This window comes from Passer montanus, unplaced genomic scaffold (assembly GCF_014805655.1).
Source record: "Passer montanus isolate IOZ18808 unplaced genomic scaffold, ASM1480565v1 scaffold9, whole genome shotgun sequence".
Taxonomy (NCBI): Eukaryota; Metazoa; Chordata; class Aves; order Passeriformes; family Passeridae; genus Passer; species Passer montanus.
Genome location: NW_024374367.1, coordinates 5,919,551 through 5,942,145, shown reverse-complemented (window position 1 = coordinate 5,942,145; position 22,595 = coordinate 5,919,551). Strand labels below are relative to the sequence as shown.

The following is a 22,595-nucleotide window of genomic DNA, read 5'->3' as shown; positions in this document are numbered from 1 at the left end:
CAGTACAAGCAAAGAGATTAAGACTATTTTTTCCTGTTTTTTGTTTTTCAGGAGACTTGAGTTCTGGCAAAGTGCACATTATATGCAGAGTTCTTGTCCAGCAAAATTCTGGGCAAACTGGACAGTTTGAATTTTTGTATATTCACATATTTTATTGCTCTATCCATAATGTAAATATGAGTATAATGGATTGTAACTGTTTCAAGTCCTTTCCCTGACATTTGGTAGTGGTAGCCCCCAGCTAGTGCCTGTCTCATATCAGATGGAGTTTATTCTTTTTTTCCTCTAGAAAGCTGTGGAGCAGAGATGTAGAGATATTAGATAAGTTTCCAGCAAATTTATGGCAGTACAGTGAAGAAGACTCTGGAGTTTTGGTTTAGCACCAGTGTAAGTCCATCTCCTGGAGCTTTTGCAGTGTGTTGTATTTCAGGTTAGTTATTGGGTCAGCCAGAAGCCTGTTGGAGTTGACTGTTGGTGAATTCCTTTTTTAATTGTTTGTCATGATAGTCTTTTGATCCACTGCATTCATTCTCTATTGAAGATTAATCTTCAGAAGAAAACTGGATGTTGTCTAATTCATAAGAGTTGGAAATGCATCTGGAAAGGTAACCAAAGGTGTGCTTTCCGGAAATACCCTGTCTCTAATTGAGATGTTCTCTGGATGATCTAATAATTTTCCATAATTATGTGTACATCTTACAGTTGTAAGGACACAAATAGATCAAGTGTTTAGCAAATACAACTTATTAGTTTTGGGGTTTTTTTCACTCTTTCTTTCTGGTACATTTTGATTGTGTTCTGAGAGGACAGTAGGTTTTTGGTTTGTTGGTTTGGGGTTTTTTTGCCAGTGGCATTGAAAGACCCACAGCTAGGCAAGCTTAGAGGTACTTCTGATTCTTATTTGACTTTTGAACTCTGTCTCTATGTTTTCTTTTGTTGTGGTTTAAATTTCACATCACTCAGAAGTTAATGCTTCTTAAGGATGTAATTTACCTTCAACATGATTCTTCTTGCTGGTGTATGAATGGTTCAAGCACTGTGCTTCTGATGGGAAAGCATGAGCTGCAGGCAAGAGTTCCTGCTGTGGAAACAGAAATAGTGAAACAGGGAGCAAATATGGCTTCAGGGTAAAAAATACACTTCTCAAGTTTTGTTGTAAAATAATTAGCCTTCTGTGGAGGCGCAGAGACCATAGAAAAAGCACAGGAGCTGCTCAGTTGCCTGTGATTTGACTTAAAGTTTATGACCTTGAGTAATGTGCCTGCTCAACCACACTTAACAAAAGCATATTTGATGAAATGTTAAAGTCATGAATTACACACCATGGAAAGCCTTTTTTAAAATTTGTAAAATCAGAAATAAATCAACATCTTCAGACCTCAGCAGAGTTGTTTAAATATGGAATTAAAAGGAACGGGCTGTTTCATCAACAATGACACTTTGTAAACTTACATAGAATGTGTAGCTTTTCTTCAGGTTGAAAAAGGACCCTGTATTCCAAGGTATTGTATAAAGAACTGTAGCATTAGAAACCCTGTTTTCTAAGTGGGGAAGCTGAGACAGAGGTGAAATAATGTTGTGAACTGATGGAAACCAAAGAAGCAAAACTGCCTAGGCCTGGGTTTCTTAATTTCCAATAGAAGTGTCTGCCCATTAGGGCTGCAAAAATTTGAGAGCAAGTTGTGTGACAGTTTGGAGGCTTCTGTAAGGCAGAATCTGTCCTTCTGTTTTCCTTGTTGTGAGCAACAGTACTGGTTCAATCATCCTCTCATTTCAACCATCAAATGTGTAGTTACTCCTAGGTTACACTTATAAACCAGGTTTTACTTATGATAGATTAAATGGGCTGTCCCTGCTCACACAGCAGCTCTGGCTGGTATCACTTCCATAGACCTGTCAGCTTTGCAGGGCATTGGGAGCCTGTTCTTCTCTGTTTTATTGCTTTGTGAGTTTTATTTATCTGCTTTAATGTAATATATTGGAATTGTTATTATTTATTTCATTTGTTTGGGGATTTTTTTAAGTAGTTGGATACTAGTGTGTTGAAACAAAAATAGGAAGTGTTTTCTTTGACTAGATGTTAAGGTTACTGTATAAAAATGAAAATACAGTTTCTGATTTCTTGGAGAGCTTTTACCTTTTTTTTCATGTATTAGGCATCACATCTGATGCTAAACCACTGTATAAAACATCTTTGTTGAAAACAGGAAATTTCCCTGTAAAGCTAGATAGATTTAACTTTTTTTTTAGGTCACAAGAAAGTTTGAAATGCACAATAGCTCTGAACATTAACTTTTCACTTTGTCCCTGGAACTTTTGAAGACAGACTTGCATTTTTTGGCATTGGTCAAGTAGTCTGGTCTTGATAGACTTGCTGTGTGTAGTGTCTTTGTATTAAGTGTTCCCCCTGGGGCTCCATCTTGTGTTTTAATTCCCAGTTTGTGGCTGATGTATGGGCTCTTCTGTTTAATAACTTTTATTTTCTATGCCATTATGCCTACATACTTTACTTGATTTGTGTTGCATACAGAGTGTTTTCTCCTTGTTGTGTTTGGAACTGGTTTGTAATAGGGTTATTGTTATGTAATTCTGACTGAAAGTTAAAACTTCATCAACAAACACAAAGTGCTTGTTCTGTTTGAAAATTTGTGTCTTACACTCATAAACTATTTATCCATTATGTGCTTGTTTTTATCATTTAAATAAAAGAAACCAGTATTTCATCCATGCTGCAACTTAGGAAGTATTAAAGATTCACTGGTATGTAGAGCACTTACTGCTGTGAACACAAGTGAAGAGCTTCTGTAAACAATTGAATCAAGATTTCAAAATAACACAAGTGCTGAGAAAACTGCTGCACTCAACTATACTGTCACATTTCCATGGATTAATGAGTTACTGTTTGTTATCTCAGTGATAGTGACTGTCTGAGTGCTCAAACCCCCTCACAAATGTGCTATAAATTCAGAACCTCAGATCTCTCTTTAAATCCCAGTGAAGATGTTTTGTGGTGAATACGATGTGCTGAGGAGCATTTTGCAGTTACTGAAGCTCAGCTGATGGGCACTGACTTGCTTCTGTGTCTGAGCTGTAAAATGACAAATGGTTGAAAAATATATCCTTCGTGCCAAGATCAGAGATTTCTGCCTGCAATTGTAGAGTGCTTTAGAGCAATTCAAGAAGATATTCAGATGTTGGCTGGAGAATACATTCATTCTTCCAAGTTGTGACTATTCCACTAGTCTGCTACTCTACTTTCGTCACTGTTACTCATGAACTTACTGTGCTCAGTGATCCCCAGCCTCCTCATGCTTTCTAGTCTTCCTGCCTGTCTTACTTAACCCCCAGCTTCATTTGTTTTTACCCTGCAGTGTCCGTGCTGGAAAGCACTGTAAATATGAAGAGAACTCCTGGTTTGAATCCATTACTTGGGTGTACCTGTGGTGGGCATGTTAGTGCATAGATCTAGTCAGGCTTGCAGAACGGGTCAGTGTGCTTTATCTGGAGCATGTTCGATCTATTTATCTAAGCAGGTAGTATTGCAATTAAATTTTTTCTTTCAGTAGTTCGTCCTTTTGAAATTAAGCTTTAAAATTCCAGAAGCTTTTTGAAATGCAGGCTGGCTCTGTTTGGCTTGGGATGGCTGAATGCTGCATCTAGTGCACATCACTCCAGCGTATACTGGACGATGTTTTGGTGTTTCGGAAGGTGCAGCATGTTCTGTGTGCAAACCCTGACACACAAACGCTCACACACTGTGTCTGTTGTGGCTGCACATCTTCAGCTTGTGTGGTATGATGTACACACTTGTGCACGCCCACACACTAAACCTTTGCAGGTCAAAAAGGGAGGATAAACTTTTGAACCCAGCTGCTTCCAAATTAACTACATGTGCAGGGACCACCAAAGCTGGGTTACCGTATTCCAGAAGAGTGCTGGACACTGACACCCACATCTTGTACTGCAGGGGACTTCTTGTTCTTCCCTGAGAACCTGAAGGATGATGCCTTGGAAACACGCCGTCCTCTTTGCCCTTTCCTTGTCACCAGAAAGGACAGGCAGCAGTTTGGTGACTTCTCCCTTCGTTATGGAAATGGGACTGATACAGTAATCAGGATGCTACATATGGAGCTTTTTAAATTACTGCTCTTCAGTCTTTTGTTAGCCTTCATTATTCCCGAAGATTTTTTCCAAGTCATAAAAATGACATTTTTAATATGCAGAATTAAAAAAAAAAGGCAATATGAAGAATACATTTTTGTCAATAAGCTTTTACCTTTTAAACCAGTTATCTTAGTTTCTGCTCTAGGTATTTTAATTGAAGATTAACTACTCTTAAAGAGTATACAAATTTAGGTAGTATATATTTGAAGTAGTAAAATAGGACTGAATAAAAGCTGGGAATAGAGTGGCCTGTCCATTGTAATTTTAGATTGCAGAGGACAAACTAACCTTCATTTGAAGTCAGCACTGCTGACTGAGTGACTCTTCTAATGTTAAGGCTATTTTATTTAATTTTTTTGTTGTTGTTCTAATGAAGTTCACTAGAAGTATACTTTGGAGTTGCAAGTTGAGCAGGTCTTACTGAATGTTTGCTTTATACCTGCTGCATTTTCTAATAAAAAGTTGTTGAGTCAAAGCTGATGCATGCAAGCATGAAACAAAATGCTGAACAATAATTGTTTTATGCTTCTTTTGGCTTCTGCTAAAATGATCTTGGTGATCTCCTTTTTACCTCCTACAGAAAATAAGACCAGTTCATTTCTGTCTGCAGACTGGTAATTTCACTTGCATCTTGAGCAGCCTTGGGTACCACATATGTTGTCTAAACTGTGGCCATTCAAGACATGGAGGCTGCTTTTGTTGCAGAGGGAGGCAGTTGAAGAGGCTGCTGCATTCTAAGCACCTGTCTTGTCTCTGATTTTTTCTTTCTCCTTAGAGTTTTTACTACAGCTTGAATTTTAGCAGCATAAGTATTAATGTAAACTTCCTGTAGATCCATAGCCTTGATGAACTGCATGTAAAAGACACACTTTTATGAACACTTTGATGAATTCCCCCATCAGTAGGCAAGATGGGGGAATGCTGCTGCTTCCATTTTGATCCCTGAAAGCTGCAGTAAATTAATAAAGCTGGAGCTGGTGCTTGTGGTGACACATTACCCTGCATGGAGATGTGATTCCCAGCTGGACCATTCCCTTGGGCAGCCTCTGAGGTAGAACTGCCCTGTGCCTCAGTCTGCAGGGCATGCAGAGCTTTAGAAGAAGAACAAGGCTCAATATTGTGGTGTGCTGCAGACTTCCCCCTCTGCTGCCTGCCTGTGAGGAAGGAACCTGGATAAGATAGGACCTTGGGCTTGACTTAGCATGGTGTAATAGTCTCTATTATCCTGGCTTTGCATAGGCAAAGCTGTTTTTGGCCAGGGCTGTGCCCTTTATCCATGGCACTTCCCCAGTCCTTCCCTTTTCTTGGGTTTTTGTTGTTTGTTTTTGGTTTTTTTCTTGTTCTTGTTTCCCCCCTCCTCATAAGAAGGAAGGGTTTGAACTACAGATTTGCCATAATTCTGCTGCAAAATCAGTAACAGCTGTTGGAATTGTAAATGGCTTCTTGGTTGCCATCATAGAACCTGCAGTTGATCATCTCTGCCCTGAGCAATAACTGGAGATATCAGAGCTCTAAATAGAGAACACAGATGGGTGTGGGAAGGGACAGGGTTTCCTTTTACTGGATGATTTTTCAGATGCTGTGAAGTGCAGAGTTGACTGGAGCAGTGTCATAATGGGAGCTACAAGGAAGATGTAGAGGAGCTACCAGAGAAAATGTAATTTGAATGTGAATAGTTCTTAAATTAGCCCCTTTCAAAAAACCAGTATTCTGGGAAAACTCAGTGGGCAAAAGATACTCCATTCTTTCATTTGGTGTCTCTACAAATTTTTTATAATGATAGGCTAAATATGTTCCTGTGTTGTCTTTGAGTAATTTACATATAATAAGCATTGATATGTTAATACATGGCAAACATTTAACAATTATTTGCCAAAAAAAAAAAAAGTCTTCAGGTCTGACAGCCCCTTCTCCTGAAATGGACTATTAGAACCTAAACTTAGTGAAATCAATAGTCATCACAAAGGTGCTGCTGGTGGTTTTGGTAATGGGGCTGATTTATTCTTGTTTGTGTGTTTTGGCTGATCATATTACATCTTCTGTAATTTTATTTCCCTCTCCTTCAATGCTGCCTTTTACTGCAGTCCCTAGAAACACGGTGTTTATTTGTGGGGGTTGGATGGTTTTGGCAGTGCCAGTCAGAGGAGTTGGTGTGTTGGAAATGTGCAGGGGCTCTCCAGCCCGGGTTGTTGCTCCGTGCAGCTGGGTTGGCTGTTGTAACACCCTGCAATATAAGTTGCAACCTTTTTCCCTTTCACAGCTGGATTTGGACCCAGACACTCAGACAGCTTTGCACTGGGAGTGGGAATCTTGTCCATTAGGTTGCTGTAATCTGTTGTGTTCCAGCCAGCCACCTGTGTCAGGACATTTGTTAATAATTTCTGCATCAGAGCCCTGTGAATTGCCTACATCTTATTTCTAAACAGTGTGATCAGCACCTGGAAATTTCAGAAATATGAGGAGAGTCTTTTGGGGTGATGGTTCAGGAAAACTAATCTCCTTCAGCCTAAATATGATCTGCTTCCCTGGACTTGGACAGAGGCTGTACCTGTTTTCTGATATTTTACTTGACTGGGTTTTAGAACAGTCTGTGCCCCAGGAAGAGTGCAGTGAGGAAGGAAACCCAGCCCTTGGGTGCTTGCCTAGAAAAATGGAAGTATTGCTGTGGCATGGATAGAGGTATTAAGTTATTAATATGTGCTGGGTCTGTGTCACTGTATCTCTGCAGCCTGTGCTATCTCATTTAAAGTCTGACCTACTGTGCCTGTCCCTTTGTAAACATAGCACTACTCAGGCTCAGCTTGGTTGGCAATGCTGTTTATTTGGAGCCTGAGTATTATAAAGTAATTATTAGAAAACATTAACTTTTATATTCAAAGTTTTGTTTCTGGTCTTTGTATTTACTGAGAAAAAAGCATGAAAATATTGAACTAAGTCTTGATATTTAGGAGGGAAATACAAATAAATTGTTATCTTTAGAATAATGCTTATATAAATTTTAAGCATTTTTTATTTGTTGAGTGGACTGATGACATTGCATTTTTGAAATTTACAATATTGAAGCAGCTTAGAGTCCCATTCTGCAAATCTTCCCCTCTGCTTTCTGATAATTATTGGCTAATTTATTTCTAAAGGAACATATAAAAATATTGTAGTTAAATAATACAAAGAAAATCAAGTTAAGGCTCAGTAGTGTTCAACTAGCATGTGAAAAGCATAGTGTCTTAATTAAAATAAATGCAGAAAACTTAAGTTATTGCAAAGTATTTTTTACTGCTACAGGATTTGTGGGTGACTAAGAAATTTATAGACTTGAGTTTTTTTATTTTTTAAATAAAGCCAGATACATGTCTTCATCGTTTGGCTTGTTGACTTAATTTACTTGGATGGAATTTTTCAACATTTAAAACAAATTAAAATTCATGAATCATTTGTGCTTAAAGGCACAAGCTTTTTTAGATACAGCAGTTAAGACTTAACTGGTTACATACATAAAATACTGTTTTGGATATGTAAATTTGGTACTTGCTCCCTTAAAAAATGCAGATGAAAGTTTAAATAGTTGGGATACAGCCTTGATTACCTGTTATACAATAATTATTGTGCTTCAATAACTGTTTATATTGGCACGATATTGTCTTTCTCTCTTGTTTCCTGCAAAAGCAGTGACTGCTTTGCTGGACAGCTGTGAAGAAAACATTTCACCACAGCAGAAGGCAACGACGTGGTTTGTAAAGCTGTTTTGTGCTGCCGTAGTCACAGTCTGCAATTTACTCAGATTTTTCAGTTTTGATCTGTTGATCCATACTCACTCTGGAATTGGGTTTTGCTGCTCTGTGCTGGTGTGGTGTGACTCGTTCAGGAGGGGAAGGTGTTGTTCCAACCAGGGTGCCATTGGTGTTAGATTAGGATCAGCATTGTTTTATTCTGTGGTAAATGCAGCATGTGAATTTTTTAATTGTTTTAATTATTGTGGCTGGTTGATTGCTGGTACAGCTAAGTGAGCTTTTCCACAAACATTTTGTAAATGTGGCAGGCTTTATTTTCAGGTTTTAAACTCTTCTTTCCTGGAATTTACTTAAATACATGACTGAGAAGAATGTAGGTGAGCAGTCATTGGATGTTGACAGAAAATTACAATTGTTCCAGATCAAAATGTCTGTTCTCTTTGAAAACTATTATTTCAACAGTATTTCAAGGATTTTAGATATTCACTTATAAAGCTCATTTCTCTGCTGCTGTAGTACCCAGTCACTGTAGCACAGCTCTGGGCACTGTATTGGTGTCAGGGGAGTACCAGCCGTGGTTTGTTTTTTTCCTCTGGACTTCTATTGCAGAGGACAAGGGGGAGCAAAGTGAGAGGTTTGTGGCTGTACATAAGCAGATGCATATGTACTGCTGAAAACTTAAAGCAGTTAAATTAGAATGTACAAGTTTTAGGTAAAAAGAAAGGTAAAATAGTAGACAAACTGGGAAGCAAAGACAGACTACACCCTTTTGGATGTTCCTTACTAAGGCTGCTTTGTATGTAAAGTCCATCATTTGTACATAGAACTCCATAATGGGCTTTCACTGAAAGCTGTGTTCATTTTCTGCAGAAGAGATTTTTTATAGAAGATTGGAATTATTGAGATTGAGTTTTGATACATGAGCCAGGTAATCAGTGTTTGAGCATCCACTACAAGTGGAAATCACAGTGCCTGGGAGAGCAAACCTCTCTGTCCAGTCTTGTCCCTCAAGTGGACTTTACTTATTGAGTGACCCTTGAATTTCTCAGTGTTTGACTGAGACCCACCTGTGGATGGGGTTTGAGTCTGGGAACCTCACCCAGGAACGTGTGTGCCCCGTGGAGCTGCTGCACCTGGGGGTGTTGGGGTGCCCCTTCATCAGCAGCCGTGGTTTGGCTGTTGGTGTTGGCAGACTGTGAAAGACACTGGGAGGGGAACACGCTGTGGAACTGTGAAGAGTCATTTTAGGGAAGAAGTATATGAATAATAAAGGAGAAAGAGCTGGCAGACATTTGATTTTGTCTTGGTAAAACAAAATGATACTAATTTTCAGTGGGTGGGTTTTTTTGTTTGTTTGGGTTTTTTTGTTGTTTTGTTTGTATCATTAGTTTTCTGGTAGAAAACCACAGAGGAGAAATTTAGTTTATTAAAAGAACTGAAAACTTTGTAGTAATCCAAAACTCTCATGCTGTTTATTCTCCTCTACCTCCTACAACATTTTATTTCCCTTGTAATAATTAGTTTGAACTTTCCTCCATTTCTGTGGATCAAGTAATTTTCATACAACTTTGGAATTTTTTTATATGCTTTAAATCTTTCTTCTAAATAATGTTTTTTATAACAAAAAAAAAAAGCCATGAATACATTATAATTTCAATTTTCATGGTGTGTGGAAGATTTCTGCACTAGGTCTTTATTGTTTTTGAAGAATTCATCACCCTAGTTAAGAAGCTTAATATAAATTAAAGAAGGTATTAAGGAACATTAAGACATCAAAATGTGGAGCGTTCTTTTCCTTTCGATTGCTCCAAATGCAAACAAGTTGAATAAAATGTAATCAAAGGGCCTGTTTGGAGAACATTGAGTGGCTTTACAGCTGTGCTGTAGAGAACCTCTGGTAAGAGCATAATTCAAATAAAAAGGCCTTTCTTTCCTCCTCCTAATTCTCTTTGTTGTGGTGACAACAGAGTACAAGCCCGATAAAAATTTAATCACCTTATCTTTTTAAAGCAAATTGCATATTTGTTTACACACAATATACATAACATGAAAAAGCAAAAGCTGCTATCCAATCCCCCTCCCCTTCTAATCGCCTTAAAGGCCCTTGCCTAGAAGTTTAAAAAAAAAAAATTTGAAATGTTTTAGTCTTTATTCTGAAGTCCCATTGTTCAGGATTGCTTTAAAAAGGCAGCCTGGGGAAAGATGAATATCACCAAACCTAAACTGTGGACCAGGGCTGAGCAGCAGATGCCTGGGATGTGTCAGTGCAGTTGGTCCAGCCTCAGTGGCTGCTGCGGTGCCTCCTCCACAAGGAGAGTGGCAGCCGAGGTGGGAGGATTACAAAGGGGCCTGTGGGTTGAGCACTTTGATTTTTGGAGCTGCTTTGTAATGAATTGCCTTTGATTCTGTGTCAGGTCTGCTCACCTGGACCTCTTCCACATTGTGTGCATTTCTGAGAGGCTGCTGCAGGAGATACTGGGCACTGCTGCAGGTTTTGTTGTTGTTGTTGTTCCCTTTTCACTGGGATGATGAAGTTTTAGTCCCTTGTGTTGAATGCAAAACATGTTTTCAGTTGTTTCTGCTCACCTTGGTGCACATAACTTGAGAATTGTTAGTTTTGTTTATTTACAGTTTAATAGGTACTGGAGTGCTGACAAAAACACAATCAAAAGTGCCTTCTGGCCCACTGCTGAGTGCCTCTGGACTGAGAAACTCCTTCACTGGATGCTAATTTAGTGCCAAAGGGATATTCTGTGGTTTTCAAAACTATGAAAGCTCCTGTGCTTAGTGGTTCCTTAGTGGTTCCTATTTTTACATACCTAACTGTACTCTCTGGAGACATGTTTGTGATATTGCTCCTGTTGATCTGAGAGTTTAATCAGCAAGGACTACCTCAAAAATAAAAGTTGTGAAATTCTGTCCTGTATAACAGTTGTCATACACTCTTCCAGATTCTGCTCTGTGTTTATGTCTGCATGTTTCTTAGTACTCTGCCAGAAGAGAGAGAGCTTAGGAGAGCCAGTGACAGTAATTGTGATTTCAAGACACTGTTCTGAGTGTTTTGAATGGTATTGGACATTTCACGCTGACCTGCCTGTAATTTCTCTACTGTGGAATTGTAAGAAGAGCTTGCCTATAATTCCAAGCTTCCAACATTACATTTATATGCATAAATAATTTGATTCCTTATTAGTTCCATTATTTTTTCATAGTTGTTCCTGGTATGCACTGGGCATTTTCCATGCACTCAGTTTTTGCTTCAGGGAGCTTGAAGAATGTGTGGACTGAAATCACAGCACCAGTGTGAGTGGTGCCTCTCCCTGCAGGTATGCTACAGCACTTAGGCATGATCTTAATGGCTCTGTGGACCTCGAGTGCCCATCAAGTGAAAATAGAGTTGTAATAATTGTTGGTATGATACATCAGCTCGTATAATTGCAACCTTGTTACTGTACTGAAAGTCCATGCGGAAATAATTTGAAAATTTCCTCTAGGCTAGTACAACAGTGTTGGATTTGAGGCCAGAAATATAATCATAGTGGTTGTCTTTTAGCTCTGACAGTTGATCCATTGTGTTGTGTGTACACTTAGTTTGTGTAGCCTAGACCTAGAGCATGGTGCACTGGAGTCTCCCTGTAACCTGTATTCAGGTTAGTCCCTGCTGCACAGAAACACAAAGTTTGTACAGCACACAGCTCATGGTTCTGTTCCAAGAGTGAAGGTAGAAAGTTCTCTGCTCTTAGGGAATTTGTTCCAGGAAGACGTGGCCAGCAAACGATTGTGGTGCACTGTGCAACAGCAGCGGTGTTGGCCTATAAAATGCGGTCAGGTTTGGTACTCTCAACTGATTTCTGCTGAAGGATGGCCAACTGGCCAAGAAATGAAGACCTTAAGTATGTCACTTCATCTCCATGTTGTCATTAGGGCTGAAGGGTAATGTTGGTGTATTTTGGCAAACCCATAGCGGGAACTGCAAATATCCTTCTAAAGTGTGTGTGGGCTTGTGTAGATTTACTTAAGTAATGAGATGGATGCAGAGCAGTGCTGTGATACATGATTTGTCAAGTTCAGAAATCTGTCCTGCTGTGTGGCTTCAGATGGCAGTGGTCCATTTGTACCCGCTGTTTAATAGTTGCATTTTATTTTTGAAAAACAAGGTTAAAAATGTGGTTGTGTTATGTAAATTTGGGAAAACAGATAATATATCCTGGTCATCTTGCTGTAAATTGAGCAAAATAAAGCTGAATGGATGGCATCCTCAATGCACTGTTTTACACTGGGTCTCCTTAGTGTGGATGACAGGTTTAGGATGAAGAGAGGAGAGGGAAAGGAGCAGGCAAGGGAAGCATAGGGAAGTGTACCACTGATACCCACTCAGCAGCCAGCAGCTACGGTGTGGTGCTGGAGTCTGTGCTCCATTTAGCAATATGAAAAATATCAGACTGAAAATCAAGACGCTGACTTCATGTAGAAGGTATGGCAGACTAATTAAAGAAAAAAATGTGTACCAATTGAGCCTATAAAACTCTTCCTGACCTTGAGAAAACTCCCAGAGAGCTGTGGGAAACTCCAATCTGTCCCCTCTGAACTTTTTTGTGTTGTTGTTTAAATATAGTAACTGCTTTTTTAATTAAAAAGAAAAATTAGATGGCATTTCAAATTGTGTCCATGGTGCCTTGGGGACCTATTACAGTACAAATTACCCTCTACTATTTAGTGAGGTCTTGTTTACTATTGTGTGAAGCGAGGGTTACCAGTGTAAGGATGTAGGACAAGAAGGGCCCTTCTTTGAAAGTCTGGCTCTGCACATGAAAGTGACGCCAGCAATTGGAAGCAATTTGTGGAATTGTTTGATTATATTAATTATGGCACCAGCAAACAGTGCTTGGGAAACAGTTTTGTTTTCTTGCATTCTTTCTTGATTGCTTGCAGCAAAAGCCAAGATACAAAATGTGCCTTTAAGGACTGCCAGAGTGCGCAGTTCAAGCCATTGTGTGGAATTGGCACTGAGCTTGAAAGGGTTGTGTCCGGCTTGATGGGAGAGTTTTCCAAATACAGCTTCAGCCTGAACTTCACCCAGGTCAGCTGCTTAAATTAAAACAGCTTCTGTCTTCCTCATCAGGGAAGATTGGCTCTTTCCCTGCGAAGCAAGAGCCCATAATGAAACCCATGTTATTTCCAGTAGTACCACTTCTTATAATAATATCTTTCAGTCCAAAAGCCTGAAAGATATTGTTATAAGAAAACTTAAATTGATACACAAGACTCAATCCTGCTCACCACTGAGCTGCAGCCTTCTCTGATGTGGTACAGGCAGCTGTTCCCCAATTTATGGGAAGATGTTTTATTTGTGAAGGATTTCCAAGCAGTCTGCCATGCTGAGACTGCAGGAATAGTGCTGCTGATGCAGTCTGGCTGTCACAACAGTGTTTGGGACATGGGGCAATCTACTTCTGCTCAAAGTGGCTGTAAGATTATTTTTTTCTTCTCATCTCTGTCATCAAACAAAGAATTATGGATGTTTTGCGTAGATTCCAAATAGCATGCTGAGGGTTTAGCACATTTGGAAGGAAGGAGTCTCCTTTCTTGTCTTCTTGGAGGCTGGTTGCTCCCTGGCCAACTTCTTGCTGTAGCCCTACTAATATTCGCAAGCCAGGCAAGGTGATAATAACTGATCTTGTACTGGCCAGAAAAGAAAAATTACTCTTCTCTGAAGTTTGAAACTCTAGCAGAATATTTGAGAGAGCTGACAAGAGATGTGGAAAAGGTGGTGTGAATTCAAAATAGAATTACTGGAGAATTATGAAGGGATTTACATAAGTAAAATTCATTGCCTGATATGTGGAAGTAATTGAAGCTGAAATCCTGAGCTCCTGAGGGTAGCAAGGAAAGGAGTGTGTATCCCTTGTTTCTTGAGTGACTCTCTGGTCAACTATTACACTGAAATTGTCTTGGTAATCATATTATATTTGTTATCGTGGTGATGAACACCTAGAAACAGAGTAGACTGGCTCCTGTAAGAGAACTTAAATCTTCTGCCTAGAAAAGTTTTATAGGTGTTGACCCTGATGTCAGGATGTTCCTGCCTGATCCTGGGCTCCAGTTAGCTCAGGACACAGTTTCACCCCTGCTCTTTCTAAAGCACAATACATTCATGAGAGGCAGATGGGATGCCAAGCCAAATAGGATCAGCAGTTCTAGATGACCCATCATCCACTCCACTGGATGTAGCGTGGTGCATTTGAGGTCCCTATTACAGTGTTAGTGGGTACAGTAACACAGTACTTCTGTCCTTGGAAGCCTCACAAAAATCTTGTTTTTCCTGATCACTTTGGGTTGTTTTTCTTTGGTTTGGGTTTTGTTTTGTTGGTGGTTTGGGATTGGTTTTTGTTTGGGGGTTTTTTGTTTTGTTTTTTTGGATTTTGGTTCGGTTTGGGTTTGGTTTTTTTTTTGCTGGGATATTGAAGGTGCAAAATTGATTAATAAAGTCAAAAGGTAGAATTTGGGATATCTTTAGGAGAGGAGAAAAGAAGCAGAGTTGCTAACTGATGTGAGAAGTTGAAGCAGCATGTTATATTTTGTTGTTCTTGTCCTTTCTGTCTGACTGCAGAGATAACTGTAGCAGGAGAGGCTGGACAAACAGATCCTCTCATTTTGGAATGCTTCTGCCTTTTGTTTAAATCAACACTCCAGTGTTACTTTAGAGATATTACATGAGCTTTTTGAGTTCTTAGGGTGCATAGAAACAGTTTTTTAGAATTGCTGATGTGTTTTGGGACTAGTTGGAAAACAAGTGTGTGCTTTCTAATGTATTGTGGGACTCTGAGAATCAGTTCTTATAACACTGGTATTTCTATTAATTTTGCTGGAAACCAATGATAAATTTTTTATTCTTATTTTAAAGTTAACCAGAATGTGAAACAAATAGGAATACTACTCTATTTGAATTCTGTATCCTTCTTTGAACACAGGTAGCTATGTTTTTTTAAGAATGGATATTTCTAAGGATGGATAAATATATATAGCTGTTGCAAGAAAAGAAAAATTATTTAGTTTTTAATTGTGTTGTGCTGAATACAAGATTCTTGAATCCTGCAGTACTGGCAGAAAGTTTCTGTTTCCTTTCAGTGGTCCATCATTGCAGGAGGCTGAGGGAGAGGCTGGTCTTTGTGCACTCTCTGGTGAAGCCCCTCTGCATCAGACTGTGGCATGGACGTCTCCATCTGGGCCTCTAATTATTTCTGATTTTCAGGTCAACCAGCTTTTGTACTCTCTGTTAGCAAGAGTTGATGCAGGCACACACTCTCTAACTGTGTAATTAGGGTTCGGGTTCTGAGAGTTCAATTTGAGGAAATCCTGAAATTGTGCAAACCAGCTGTTACGAATAATCCATTGTGAGTGAGGATTATCCCCAACACTTTGCCTCTTTCAAGTTTTGCTCTTTTTTTCCTTCCCTCGGGAGGAAAGAAAAATGTCTGCCTGTCATATTAAAAGGTTACGTTTGCCTCGGATAAAAATTATTTCCAACATCAAATATGCTGTGTTAACTTCTTCTCTGATGTTCAGTCAATTTTTAACATTTGCTTGTTGACAGGAAACAAGAAGTTGCATGTAGCTGAGTCTTACCTGCAGTATTCAAAGGAAGTGAATATGATATTTTTTTTATAGAAGGGAGAAGTAAGTTCAGTTTCCCACTGAAACTCTGCTCACAAATTCCTGAATGAAATGGGAGGTTTGGCAATAGTATCAGCAAGTCAAAAATAATCTAGCAATTTCTTAATATGTAATGAAGAAAGGAATATTTTCTATTCCCAGGGTAGCTGCTGGTGTAGCCTCAATGTGCTTTTTCCTAACAGCATGGTGAGGATCCTGAGCCAGCACTTTTCCAGCAAACCATGGCAAGTGCCAGTGCAGGGTGGGATGAACGTTTCATTTTGGCCTGAAAGCAAAGTTCTCATTAACTGGGAGCATTGAAAGCTTTTAACGTGATTTTTTTGTTCCCCAGTACAATTCTTATGCTCTAAGAAAACTCTGTAAAAATCCATGCAGATACTTCCATATTCACCAGCATAGTTTGTAATAGTTTTTTTACAAGTGTGCACAAGAGAAGGGAGTTGTTGAAGTTTGGCAAAATAAATTATTCTCCCTGGCTGTGCTGGAAAGCATGCCTGCACCTATATTATTACACCTGTTTTCAATGATGGGTTATCAGTTGCTTAAAAATTGCTCCTGTCTCTGGCTGGGCTACAAGGAGATACTGTATTATCTTGCTTCTCATCTAAAGTGTGTCTGGCATTCGGTCTTTAAAATCTTGCCTTCAAACACAATGTTTCATTAGCTTTGAAGGAGACAGAACTATTCCTAAATATTGAAGAGAACTGTGAAAATAGGAAATAGAAATACAGAGATGGGAAATCTGAAAAATTCAGTTGGAAAAGGGGGAGAGAGAGAGATAAAACTCCTGAAGGGCTGAATAGCAAGTGCAATTGTGAGTCAAGGAGGAAGGAGTTGGACTTCAGAAAGAAAGAACAGGGTCTGTTCTTGGGGACCTTTTGAAGGAGCAGGGAAGCAGAAGGCTAATAAGAAAAAAAGTCAACAAATCTGACAAGGGATGTTGATAAGGAATGACAGTATTAAGTGAAGGAGAATGTGTAGTGGGGAAGTTAAAAGTGTAAAAGGCAAAGTATAGTCCAAGGTTACAGGTAATGAAAAAAATATTTATATGGGGCAAAAGCACAGAGGTGCTCCTTCACCCTGCTGTTGGGTGAGCAAAAGGAATTGGAGGAGCAGATACTGTGTCAGCTTTCATCCTCCTTCCAGCTGAAGCAGGAGTGAAAACAAAGCAAAAGTGAGCGTGGTTGTGGTGCTGTGTGTGGGTGTTGTGATTTGTCAGGGCTGGCATTCCGGGCTGGCTGATGTGGAGCCTGTCCTCTGCAGGAGGGTGTGCACAGGGCAGAACTGCTCTCCATGGGAGGAACTTCCCTGGAGGGAGGGAATGGAGCTGGATCCATTGTGTACAGATAAAAATGGATTTTATTCTATACACAAGAAGGTGACCAGAGTTCTACAGTGTGGAATTTCTGTATGAAGTGGTTAAAATCTGTGTGTTTCTACGCTTATTTCTTGTGCGAGCAATTGCAAAACTCAACACTGGCACTGTGTAAGATACTGCAAATCACTAAGCTGCTAGCTTTTTATTTGTGAAAATTGTATAAAATACTGTGCTTTTCCTTTATTTTGTGCGTGTGAAATCGTTCTTCCTGATTTGGTATTGCTTTTCATTTGAATTTGAAAATGAATTTTTTTATTAATATCACTTACAAATGGATCCGTTTGGACTAAATCCTTCAGGCCATTCTGAAACAAAGGATATTAGAGTCTGTATTTTTATCTGTCAATTATTAACAGTAGTTGAAAAGAATGAAGTAAATTACATTGTTTTGCAACTAGATTTTCTAACCTGCATGAGTGGATGCTAAAAGTACATTTTGCATAAGACCTTGTCTGGGCTCTTCTTCTTACAGACATGATTTTGATGGGTAGGAATGAATTTGCTAAGCTTTCACATATCTTATGTGCCTTTGAGGATGGCCCATTAATAATATTAATACATAGGTATTTTCCATTGTTGTATGCAAGGCATTTTTTAGAACTTTGAAGCTAAAGTCTTTTTTAACACATGGACCTTTTCAATTTAATCCATTAGCAACTTGGCAAAATAAAGTAATTGTCCAACAGAGGAAGAAAAAAAAAATCTATTAACATTTGCTACAAATCCGAGTAGTACAGGCAGCACTTAATTAATGGAACAGATTTCTCACTATGTGTTCAAGCTAACATAGCTATTGTTCATCAGAGATTAGACCCTTAATGTAAGTAAGTTAAACTAGACCTCCATCTAAAAATATCCGTCATTTCAGCTATTAAAGCTCTGATGTCTTCTTCGGTGACAGATATATTTCCCTTCATTTCCTTGGTTTTGTAAAATGTAAAGTATGCATTGTGTGTAATGTGAGAAATCCACGGAGGTAGATGAAACCCCGATTGTGCCTGTCTCTCTCTGCCTGCTCCTTTGTGCTGCTCCCTGTCTCAGAGCCTCCTCAGCCCTGAGACCTGCTGGCACCAGAGCAGAAAAACAGAAAATGCCATTTGTCAGGGTATGATGCCAGCCACCTAATCTGTTTGCAGAATGAGGGCCATGGGATCTGATTAGGTAATTTAGATACCATGTGAGTCCAGTAATACCTGAGCTGCCTCTGGCTGGCAGCCTGTCACTTCACTGGTACAAACTGCCACCTTCTGCCATTTTTTCTGTAAACTTCTTACCTGGAAAACCTTATTTAGTCCAAATAGGTGTTAAGTGCTGCAGGTGAGGCATCCCTTCACTTCTCCTATGTGGAAGTTAGTGATAGGGTGGAGGAGGTGGGATGGCTCAGTTTTAAATGCATTTTCCCCGGCAGAATTCCACATGCAGTGAGCAATTTTTCTCCAAACCAGAACTTTTCAGACATGAGATGCTTTGTATGAACACCACAGAGGCTGTGCCAGGTTCAGTTGTGTTGGGCCATCCAAGCTGATGTCACTGGTGGGTTTGAAGCTCAGTTTATCCACTGTGGTTATTTCACTCTTGTGGCTGAGAATTCCCTGACTTGCTGCTGCAGCCCAGGGTCTCTGGGGGGTGAGAGGCCAAGCACTGCCATGTCCCTGTGGGCAAGGGCTTGCAGAGGCAGCCTGGGTTCTTCAGATGCCCATAAGGGAAAATTTTGGCTGCAATTTTAATGCCACATCTCCTCCCTTCCTCTCTCCTTTCCGCCAATTACCATTTTTTGGAAATTAGCGTCTCGCAAAGCCTGCTAACAAAAATAAAAGTGTTTTAGGATTTGTTTGCTTTAATTAAAATGTGTCTTTCTGAAAGGATTTAGTTAAACATCTTTCTTAAACAGTGCTGTGCCAGTAACAGCAACATTTGTAATAGTGATAAGACCCAGAAAGGGAAACCAACTAGAAAGCAAAATGAAATGTTTCTTTGTCCAAAAAATAAATGGTTGTCTCAGGAAAGCAGAGGAAACCCTGTACAGGGACAGTTACAATTAGCTTGATCAAACCAGTAAAAAACATAAAATATAAAATATTAAATAAATTCTGCAAAAGTGAGTGGGGCTGCTTGAGGTCACTCTCTCTGCTGCTTTTATTTTGTTTTCCCCTTTTTTGACTGTTGCTATTTTTTTTCTAGCAGTACCCACAATAGTCTCAGAGCTTTCCAAATAGGAAATAAGTTGCTTTTCATGTAGTGATAAATTATTTTTCGTAGTGAAGATGGAGTGATTGTAAGGGTAATGATATTAATGGGATTTATATGAAAGCATCCAATTAAAAAATCGAAACAGCTGCATCAAACATGACTCTACAATGTAATAAAATCATATAATAAATATGTGGTCCCGCCACACCATATTACCTAGTTTGATTAATTGAACCTTACGTGTGCAAAGATAGTCATTATCAGACTTCTCAGCCATCAAGGAAGAACAGTCTCAATTATTTTCACAATGAAATAATCATTGCTTTTTTTGTGTCCTGCCATCTGGAAAGAGAAAACAGCAGCTGCCATGACTGAAATGCACGATCTTGCAGAACTGTACAAAGTTGAATGTGCTTGATGCTGGACTCCTGCAGCCTTAGTGTGGGCTGTCAATTATTTAGTTTTATAAAAACCATGTTGATTTTCTCCTCTTATGGAATCTTGCACTTTTTTCCCCGTTGTTGTTGTGTTTTTTCTTTGTTTTTTGGGTTTTTTTCCAAATAAAAGACGCCTCTCTGTGAAAATCTCCCCACTTCAGGGCTGTGATTGGGAAATGGCAACTGGGAGCTTCCTGGTTTTGCTTCAACACTTCCTCACTTCCTCCCTTCCCTTGGCCGTGCGGTGGGAATGCTGCTGGCACAATTTGCTCTCTGACACAGCCAGATGAGGGGCTGGGCTCTGGGCTGTGTCCCCTTGCCATCAGCTCGGAGTGGCCCTGGATGTGTGTGAGCTGGAGCAGTTCACCTGTGCCCCTAGACCTCCTGTCTCCAGGAAATCATAAGCATCTCAACCTTTTTGTCAGGCTGTGATACGAGAATCCGCATCTGAATTTCAGTATGAAGAGAGAGAGGCTGATTAAGTGTTTGAGATAAGGTTATGTGACACCACAGGTTAAAAATACCTGAACTGATTTTGGCCCAAAGCCTGAAGACCACATTGTAGCATATTCAGGTGGCACTGAAAAAGCTTTGAGGAGCTTGTTGCTTTCTGCCTTATGCAAGTGCTTCTTCAGGAGTGGTGTTTTAGGAGCTGCATCTCTCTTGTTTTACAGCATTTCTCTGGACTTTGCTATCTTGCTTTTCTTATCTAAAATGTTACCAATGTGTTGAGTTATAAGAAAAAATAAAGGTGTAACAAACCCTGTCAGTTTAGGAGGAAAAGGACAAATATTTTTGTTTGGCACAAATGTCTGGAGAAATAGATCCCCAAAATACTATGCAGCTTAATTCTAGTGCCCCTAAGCAATAAGCAGTGCAAGTTGAAATCCCTAACAAATACTTTGTCTTAACAAAATAAAAACAAAAACAAAAAACCCAGCAAACATAAACAAACACAAAACATGTATAATTTACAATGTGTAAGTTATAAAAAAAGCAGTGTGCTTCAGGTAAATCCAGAAAATAGATTTAAAGAAATTCAAGAATCTTCTGAGCCTTGTGGCTCTCTATAATTTTAATGTTTTACCAGTTGTTTTTTATTCATTACTTATATTTTTATAAATATTCTTAGTGATGACAAGAAACTTTGGGTATGTGTCTAAATAATAAGAAAGGCCTGCCAAATAAAAGACTGAGACCAGGCAAGCTGGCCTGGCTTGTTTAAGTTGTTGCCTGTGTTTAATACTTTAAAAGCTGTAGATGGACACTGAAGGATTCAGGATACTGCACTGGATTTGTGGTATCACTGTTGTGAACTTTATGTTTAAAGACTTCTCTTATTTCTATGTAAACTACCATACTGCAGGAGTCTTATGCAGAAATGTGACTTCCCTAATGCATTTGATTTACTTTATTTTCTTTGGTTGATTTCAGATGAAAACATGCCTGCTCATTTTTTTCTAGTTCTCTGAAATGTAATGTTGAGTGTGTTAATCATGTGTGTTCTTGTTCTTTTACAGATGGGCTGAAGCCAGATACCAAGATGCTGCTAACTGCTGCCTCCAAGAAGAAATCTAAGGGAGGGAAGGGGGATGTGACCAAAGAGGATGAAAGCAGCAAGAATGATTCAGCCCAACCTGTTACTATCTCACTTATCTTTAAAAGATATGTTTTTGACACACAGAAGAAAATGATTCAGTCCTGAGGAAACAAGAGAGGCCTCTGATTACACCTTAAAGTCCAGACCCTGAAATGCATTGAGGTGTAATGTGTTTCTTGTTCAAACACATTAGACCTGTTCCTTCCTCACAAACAGAGCCTGGAAGCTTTTCCTGACTGTGCCCCCTTCCAAAATCTCTGCAATCTCAGATTGTTCTGTTCAAATTTGCTTATTTTGTAATTTCTGTGGTGTGCATCTTTATGGCATCTCAGAGAATCTCACCTGCCAGATGAGCAGCCCTGGGTGTACGTTCTAATTGCACTGTTTTCCTGGATAACTGTTGAAGTTTCTCTTGATTTAGAAGTTTGGGTGTGAATTTCATGTGACCCACAAAGTGAAGCTGATTATTCTAGGCTTACTTCTTTGAGCAGAGTGGGAGATAGAAGGCATACTATTTAATAGGTGAAAGCTAAAATGGATGTTTCACATTCCTTCAGTTGCAACTGTGTAAGATGCTATCTGAGAGATGGTGTGGATGTTTTTTATAAATACAGTTTATATCTAGAAATGTTTTCCATATTAAACATAATGATCTGTGTAGCTGAGAGTCTTAATTGTTCTGTTTGCTGTTCCAAAGGTTCCAAATTTATCTTCAGTGACATTTTATGTAACTTTTTTTATTTTCCTGCCTGTTCTGCAATGAATCCTATTCCAAAACTGTTTTCATTTTCTTTTTCCTTTTTTGTTTTTTTGTAACCAAAATGCCTTTTGTGTGTGAAAGAAAAAGTTGCCTCTGGAAATAGTCAAGGGCTTTATTTCTTTAAAATAATGATAGAAGATTGCTGCATAAGCCTTGTAAAATGAGTGTCTCCAAGATGCTTTAGAAACCATTAGTTTTTAATAGGGATTTCATGGCTGCTTTAGTTCTTTCTCTCAATTTCATGTCCTAGGCTCATAAAAAGGAGAGCACTGGTAATATCCCTTCCTTGTTGCATACAAAGTATAGGACACCTTAACATGAAAACTAACAGCAATTCCACAGGTATGAAAGCTGCAGTCTGGAACAGACATTGAACTTGGGCTTGGCAGCATGGCAAACGTTGGTTTCTGCCTTTTGAACAAAAAGATTACCTGCTTGTTGATGCTGAATTGCAGCCTGTGACCCCTTTGCTGAAGTCAGCTATAGATGGTGATAATTTGTAAATGTAAGTGCATGTTGCACATGGAGGTAAATAATTGCTGCATTCATTCTTATTAATCATATTATTATATCCCTCGATGGGCATGAGTCCATCATGTTAACATGAACCTGATTTTTTTTTTCCAGTCTTACCCTTTTAATTTCTAGGTAGCCAAAGTGGCTA

The 22,595-nt window shown here is 39.2% G+C and overlaps 1 protein-coding gene across 1 annotated transcript in view; it reads left to right on the top strand.

Annotated features, from left to right (window-relative positions):
- Nucleotides 1-21,953, top strand: part of EEFSEC (eukaryotic elongation factor, selenocysteine-tRNA specific) — a 121,259-nt gene extending 99,306 nt beyond the window's left edge. The window contains exon 7 of the mRNA XM_039734292.1: nt 21,092-21,953. Coding sequence (XP_039590226.1) covers nt 21,092-21,276 — 185 coding nt within the window. The 3' untranslated portion in view covers nt 21,277-21,953. The remainder of the gene's footprint in view (nt 1-21,091) is intronic.
- The last annotated feature ends 642 nt before the right edge of the window (nt 21,954-22,595 follow it).